Below are 8,257 nucleotides of genomic sequence, written 5' to 3'. Positions count from 1 at the left end.
TAAATGCATATTCCTATTAAACTGATTGAGATCAATCAAATGATTGGCATAGAGATGCAGTTTGAACGTGTCACCAGTAAAACCTGAATAATTATTATTCATGATTGACAATGATGATGGCTAATTTGGTGTTTGAGGTTATTCAAAATAGAACATGTTCTTTACACTATGAGTCGGCATAGGCAGACGTTTCAGTTGGAGGATGCATTTTATGCTAATTCTATAATGGGATATTACATTTGCTACATCTGTTGATACAAACTTTGATTGAGGAAATTATATGATGTCATTTAAAGAAAAGGTGCTCCCTCGCCTAAAAAATTACACTATACCACTGGTTAGGTATACATAAATGCAAATCACCTATGTTTCCATTCTGGGCTGGCTGGTAAAATGCTTTGAAATGTCCAACGTGGCCATAAACTCATGGTCTGTGCTGACCAACTCATTCAATAATCACCGAGAACAGTGAAGCCTCATTGTTGGTAAGAGTAAATTATATATACACTGCTCAAAAAAATAAAGGGAACATTTAAACAACACAATGTAACTCCAAGTCAATCACACTTCCGTGAAATCAAACTGTCCACTTAGGAAGCAACACTGATTGACAATAAATTTCACATGCTGTTGTGCAAATGGTATAGACAACAGGTGGAAATTATAGGCAATTAGCAAGACACCCCCAATAAAGGAGTGGTTCTGCAAGTGGTGACCATAGACCACTTCTCACTTCCTATGCTTCCTGGATGATGTTTTGGTCACTTTTGAATGCTGGCGGTGCTTTCACTCTAGTGGTAGCATGAGACGGAGTCTACAACCCACACAAGTGGCTCAATGCGAGCTGTGGCAAGAAGGTTTGCTGTGTCTGTCAGCGTAGTGTCCAGAGCATGGAGGCGCTAACAGGAGACAGGCCAGTACATCAGGAGACGTGGAGGAGGCCGTAGGAGGGCAACAACCCAGCAGCAGGACCGCTACCTCTGCCTTTGTGCAAGGAGGAGCAGGAGGAGCACTGCCAGAACCCTGCAAAATGACCTCCAGCAGGCCACAAATGTGCATGTGTCTGCTCAAACGGTCAGAAAGAGACTCCATGAGGGTGGTATGAGGGCCCGACGTCCACAGGTGGGGGTTGTGCTTACAGCCCAACACCGTGCAGGACGTTTGGCATTTGCCAGAAAACACCAAGATTGGCAAATTCGCCATTGGTTCTTCACAGATGAAAGCAGGTTCACACTGAGCATGTGACAGACGTGACAGAGTCTGGAGACGCCATGGAGAACGTTCTGCTGTCTGCAACATCCTCCAGCATGACCGGTTTGGCGGTGGGTCAGTCTTGGTGTGGGGTGGCATTTCTTTGGGGGGCCGCACAGCCCTCCATGTGATCGCCAGAGGTAGCCTGACTGCCATTAGGTACCGAGATGAGATCCTCAGACCCCTTGTGAGACCATATGCTGGTGCGGTTGGCCCTGGGTTCCTCCTAATGCAAGACAATGCTAGACCTCATGTGGCTGGAGTGTGTCAGCAGTTCCTGCAAGAAGGAGGCATTGATGCTATGGACTGGCCCGCCCGTTCCCCAGACCTGAATCCAATTGAGCACATTTGGGACATCATGTCTCGCTCCATCCACCACAGACTGTCCAGGAGTTGGAGGATGCTTTAGTCCAGGTCTGGGAGGAGATCCCTCAGGAGACCATCCGCCACCTCATCAGGAGCATGCCCAGGCGTTGTAGGGAGGTAATACGGCACGTGGAGGCCACACACACTACTGAGCTTCACAAAGTTGGATCAGCCTGTAGTTTGGTTTTCCACTTTAATTTTGAGTGTGACTCCCAAATCCAGACCTCCATGGGTTGATAAATTTGATTTCCATTGATCATTTTTGTGTGATTTTGTTGTCAGCACATTCAACTATGTAAAGAAAACAGTATTTAATAATAATATTTCATTCATTCAGGTCTAGGATGTGTTATTTTAGTGTTCCCTTTATTTTTTGAGCAGTGTATATATATGTATATATATATATATATATATATATATATATATATATATATATATATATATATATATACACTAGATTACTAACAAGGGGCGATGTTTTGAAGCCACCGTGCCTCCATCTTGGCACTCCCCCACCAGTGTAAAACATATTTGTAATAGAAATGGATTTATGCCTGTCTACATTTGTTTTTGACGTGTTTACTCTGTTAAGGCACCGTAATGCATAGTTTTAAATTATATTATGTGAGCTAAACATAAAAAACATTAAAACATAAATAAAAACATTTCCCTTAAAGTCCATTTTTTTAAGTTATTGTGTTACTGTCCCCACTACAACAACAGAAATGTAATTGTGACCTTTAAACATTTAATTGAAATACTGTAGGGGCAGCGGTCTAAGGCACTGCAACTCAGTGCTTGAGGTATCACTACAGATCCTGGTTACATTCCAAGGTTGTATCACAACCGGCCGTGATTGGGAGTCCCATAGAGCGGCACACAATTGGCCCAGCGTCGTCCAGGTTGCGGGGTAGGATGTCAATGTAAATACAAATGTGTTCTTAACTGTCTTGTCTAGTTAAATAAATGTAAAATAATTCCTTTCATTCCTATTGATGACTGCGCCTTCTGGGGAATGGCAATATGGCCGACCGGTGGCTTCAAAGCCACTCACTGGCCAATACATAACAAACGCAATCCAGGATTTATATACATTATTGGTATGACCCAGGCGAGACATTCTTCTTTTGGGAGTACACAAGTGTACATTTGGTCAGTGTTATTTGGTATCCTTGAGACGTCCTTACCCGAAACCAGTTTCCATTTCAAATTCAAATGGGTAGGGACGTCCCAAGGATTCTGGACAGCACGGACGGTGTAAATTTGTAACCACCACGCCTCCATTTTCTTGGAATTCCATAATGCGCATGGAGAGCAGATCCATCCGCGTCTCCAGACAATATAGATCCTTCCTTAAACAAGTTTAGCTGTGTGTGTGTTTAATCACCGTATTTTATGCGCAAATCCACACGGATTTATACACAATAAACATTATTACAGCAGTGGAATATTTCTTTGTTGTAGTGTCCCATATAGATTTGTAAATTTTGGCGCGTTTTTGTGCTGTGGAGGGATACTGCTGCACCGTGGTGGTATATACTGAAATGGGTCTCGCTGCCACACCTACGGATCTTGTATACTATGGTAGATAACGGAGCGCCAGCAGATGTGCAGTTCGTTTACAGACGGCAGAATAATTACAGTAGTTTATCTCGTTGGAATTTATCAAGACACAAAAACGTCTTCTTCCCTTTCTCGTACCCCTGAAATAATAAAGGTAAGAGTTGACATTTATGGTCTCACTGATTATTTCACATGGCTTTTTTTTTCACGTGGTTTTTGCCGGTAGCTGATTTTTTTTTTTTTTTTTTTTTTGTAGTTTACGTTGCCTAGCTAGCTATTAGTTACCTGACTTTGATATATTTATTTGAAAGGACATGACGGCATACATAAAAGGATAATTCATTCGAATGGTTTTCGCTTCAATCGTGTTTTCTTTGTTGATGATTTGTATAAGAATATGTACTTCTAACGTTAAACCGTGACAATTGTTGGCACTAACGTGTAAATGTGCAACGGTCGATGCAAACGATTTTGTATTCACAATCAAATTAAATGTCCATGTGTAACGTCAGCATAGCTCTTACATAGCCCTTCTCTGTTCTGCTAACCTAATGTTTGCTTATGGTAACTGCACCTATTTTGCCCTTTAAAATGTCTTCTGGTATTTAATTAAATGCTAATTTTAACCGGCAGTGCAGTTACAGCCTTTTCAACATGTTCCCCGAATAGGCCATCATTGTAAATGATAATTAGGTCTTAACTGACTTGCCTAGTTAAATAAAGGTTAAATTTCAAATAGAGGCATTTATGTGCGTATATTGCTGAAATGTGAGTCTGAATGGGAGAGCTGTAGAAGTTGATTTTTAAACTGCAGTGGAACCAGTGTGTGTGTGTGTGTGTGTGTGTGTGTGTGTAAAATAATAATAATTGACTACTGAAGAACTGTGTGACTGACTGCTCAAGACTAGAGATGGCAAGGTTTCGCAATAGCCAGTGGATGATCTTTATCTGGAGGCATCTCGGTCTTTGAATTGTTACCTAGTTGATCTTTACCATAGCCAAGTCCACGGAGTTGAGCACATACGTTTTTGAAATGTACCTCCGTCTCTGTTCGAGTCGCTATGCGTCGAGACTTCAAATTGTACTCTCTTAGACGTGCCCAGTGTTTGCTGAAATCCATACATTTTAATAAAACGTAAATTAAATGCAACCACCGACTATTTCCTCATTGTTGCTGTTGCTCTAATATGGCAACTCGGCGCGAAGGCGCATGTGCTAATTGCATCTCAGCAAGGAAAGTTGGTGGTATTTGATTGTTCGTTTAATTTCTTCAAATAGAAACGTTAAAGGCACGCAATCACAGAACAAACATGGATACACTAAGGGATGAAGTATTTCCACCTTTGAAGTATCGACGCAAAGCGACTTGAAGGAGTCGAAGTTAATAACAAATAGTCTGCACTTAACTCCATGGAGCAGTTGAGGGACTTGGCTAGCATTACCTAGGCAAATTGTTTATTTTTAGGAGAAAAACGCGCATTTGGCTACGTTGTGCTCCTGTTTAAATGATGTCATGGGGTTAAAAGCCTGTTGATGGTCACCCAGATTGGGGCGGGGTGAAGGATGTAAACATGAATAAAAGGTTGTGCTTGCAGTCAATGTACTAAGAGCATCACTAAGTCGACTTATATCACAGGTGCATACTCAACAGGCTTTTTTTCCCCTCTTCCCAGATTCTGCCAGAATGCTGCAGAGTTTCTCCCAGTCACTAGACTGGTTCTACTCAGAGCCTCTCTTGTTTGATGATGAATTCTGCCAGAGCTTGATGAAGGACCTACAGTCGCTCCCCACGCCACCCCAGTCCCCTCCATTGAAGACTGGACTCCATGCCAAACCACTTTCCAAGGAGGACCAGTTGAGCTACGTCTCGGACATACTCCTGGAGGATCAGGACCCGCAACTAAATTGGAATTGTGACTTTTTGTACGATGGCGGTGCAACCGAGACAAAGGACCAACAGCCAGATGAGTCCGACGACTGTTTATGGCATTGCCTCGGTGATAAGTCTATGGAGAAGCTATCATCTGTGCTCTCCAGCAGCCCGCTGCTCTCGGACATAGACACAAGCATTTTCGAGGAAATTGCCGGCTCCACACTGGACTGCCACAGCGCGGCGCTCGCATGCCAAGCTTTGGAGAATGAGGATTTACTATTGGACAGTCAGGAGCAAGGCAGCGAGTCGACTTCAGACTACGGCTCAGCAGGAGGTGAATTCTCAACGTATTCGAGCAGTGCCAGTGATTCTGGTGAGTTGGTCCACGTTCTTGGTCACTGTGCTTATAAATGAAAAAGTTATACCGTGCATTTATTGACTTTCGTTATTTGCTTAAATGTGAAGAGGAACTGTTAGAAAGTTACTTTGGTACAGTAATGAGTTGATCTTGCATGCTTTTAAATGCCATAATATAATAATAAGGGAATGAATTTATATATTTTTTTTTTTATTGTATTTTTTTTTTTTCCTCAAGCATTTCTGCAAAAATGAAGAACATTAATTATCTGCTGTGCAAGCTTGCAGTTCACTATAATTAACCCAAAAGGAAAGTTGGCTGCATTGCCCAGACACTTGCAGTTAAAAATGTTAGTCTAAAGCCAAGGCATCTGAAATGCAGTTTTTCAAATGTTATCGGAATTGACTGCTAACCCAATCCCTTGTGGTTCTCCTCTACAGAGGAGGAGATAGACGTGGTGACAGTGAAGAGGACCACCAGCCCCAACCACCAGCCACTCTCCCAGTCGGTAGAAGAGAGCCGGCGGCGGCAGCGCGCCCTAAAGCGGCAACACCTGGAGATCCAGCTGCAGCACAACTACGCCGCCCCCTGCCCTGCATCGCCCCTCCACTCAGAGCCCTCGTCCACTTCCTACCACAAGCGCACCCGGTCCTCCGACTCCCACAGACACCACCATCACAGCTCGTCAGGCCGCTCGTCGCGACACAACCTCAGCAGTCACCAACACCAGTCTAGCTCTAGGCAGTCGACTGATGTGGAGGATGAGGAGGAGAGGAGGCATACCCACAACGTGATGGAGAGGCAACGGCGCAACGAGCTGAAGAACTGTTTCCTGCGGCTCAGGGACAACGTGCCTGAGCTGTCCAACAACGACAAGGCCTCCAAGGTGGTCATCCTGAAGAGGGCGTGCGACAGCATCCGTGGCCTGGAGCTGGCGGGCCAGAGACTAAATGACAAGCGAGACAAGCTCCGAGAGAGGCAGGAGCAGCTCAAAGTTAAACTGGAGCAGCTCAGGAGCCAATGGTGTGACTGACGAGATGAGGCGCAAAACTAAAGCATTTAGAGATAGATGATTTGAAAATACTGGTCTTGACTTAAGACTTGATGCTGCGCACACTCAATGCATGGTCTCATCCATCCACTGTGGTGACTGTTTAAGAAGTGAAAGTTGCTGAGAGGCAGTTAACCCGTATCAGTAAAACAAAGTTTGGTTTGGAACAACAGGTCCATGTTCAGCCTAGTACAATAATGTTAGTCATTTATTGTCCTAGCGATTTGCCAAAGTCATTGTTCATAAAATAGACTATATGTAACCAATGTTACATATACCAACCATATACATCTATGTTGTAGAGTAAGCTATATCAAATCGAGCAGCCATTTTGTTAGTGAAAAATGGACCTTGTATATACAGTCTCCCACATTCCCCATATGTTATGAAATTCCCACTGGGTAGAAATGTCTATTCCATGTTAGGTCAGCATTGAAATAACGTTGATTCATCCAGTGGTTTGGTTCTTTTGCTGTTTTTTGTTTTGTTTTTTTGGGCTGGATCCAAAGTTAAAAAATTTAAGGGGTTGATTGTAATGTATGCCAATTATTGCCATTAATTACTAAAACTGTTAATTACTACCATTTACCCACGTGAACTTTAAAGACCTGACCTGTTAAGAATTTGGTGTGTTATTGTGGAACAATGCCTCATGCCTTAACTCATTCTGTTATGTTTTGTTAAAAGCATGATTACTGTACTCTACCTCAAACAGGTCTGAAACCTGAGAATTTGTTTGCTCTCTTGGAAGCAACTATATATAGATTTAGTCGTATATATTTTGGTTTTATTGTATCATAAGTTATTTTAGTATTTTTTGGGGGGTGGGGGGGTTCATTTGCAAGTTAAAGTTCTGTTTATCAGCAGCACTTTGTTTTTTATAATGTAATAAAGAATGGACAAAAGTCAATGTTTACTGGAGTTATTATACAGAATGTGAAATACACCTGTACAACTTGTTTACCTCACAGGAAGGTACATCCAAGAAGACCGCTATCGCACAATCGGTGTGCGGTACATGTATAAGTGTTTGGGTCAAGGTGAGTGGGTGGATGATTGACAGTTTGAAGATTGTGCAGTACCTGATTTGGAATGGCACCATAAACTATTTTCAAAGTCTTGTCAAAAGATGAAGGGGATTATCTCAAGATGGGGTGTGTCTGATAACCCAAGCAGGAATTTGCCCATTGTGCAAAGATGGAAAGACACTTGACCTTTCTCTTGCATGAATACACCCAACCACCTGCCTGAGATTCATATGACCCCAGTGCTTCACTTTGACCGTTACCATCCAAATACTTTGAGAAAGAAAACGAACAACCCAGAGAGCACTGTAGTGAATGCCTCAGTGACATGGATTGCCCACATCGGCACACAAACTCCTCTGAACTATTACCAACAACTCAAGTCTGAAGGACAGGCTTTTGCTCTTTAATATCTGGTCAAGAGTTCCCCTACTGGCAGATGTTGACGCTCTTCCTGCCTGGCTGTCATAAGCACCCTAATGCCCTGGGGGTAGTCTATGATGTCATCCACTCCTGGGGCGTGTTTATTACGGCACACAAAATAATTTTTTGCAACAAAAATGTGTCTTATTAGACAAGTCTAGGTTGTTCCTCCCTGTTTCAGTCAGTTTTTGTCCATTTGATGCTTAATGAACATGACCCTGGCTGCCATGAGTCAGGCAGAGCTAGCTGAAGGCTGATGTGTCCCTGGACGGTCACTCACTGCCAGAGGTCATATGAGGTAGGCTTGCAGGTTGTGGTTACTTTTTTTGGTATGAGTAGCCTCTCGG

At 43.0% G+C, this 8,257-nt stretch overlaps 1 protein-coding gene across 1 annotated transcript; it reads left to right on the top strand.

The window, feature by feature from the left end:
* Window positions 1–3,178: 3,178 nt before the first annotated feature.
* On the top strand, window positions 3,179–7,372 carry LOC139413188 (transcriptional regulator Myc-2-like). Its single transcript, XM_071160286.1, has 3 exons — window positions 3,179–3,334; window positions 4,854–5,426; window positions 5,852–7,372. Exons 2-3 carry the CDS (start codon window positions 4,865–4,867, stop codon window positions 6,442–6,444), a joined length of 1,155 nt encoding a protein of 384 aa, XP_071016387.1. The 5' UTR covers window positions 3,179–3,334; window positions 4,854–4,864; the 3' UTR covers window positions 6,445–7,372.
* Window positions 7,373–8,257: the final 885 nt, after the last annotated feature.

Source organism: Oncorhynchus clarkii, chromosome 7 (genome assembly GCF_045791955.1).
Source record: "Oncorhynchus clarkii lewisi isolate Uvic-CL-2024 chromosome 7, UVic_Ocla_1.0, whole genome shotgun sequence".
In the NCBI taxonomy this organism is placed as follows: domain Eukaryota; kingdom Metazoa; phylum Chordata; class Actinopteri; order Salmoniformes; family Salmonidae; genus Oncorhynchus; species Oncorhynchus clarkii.
Note: the sequence above shows the minus strand (reverse complement) of the source record. Positions and strands in the feature narration are given on the sequence as shown.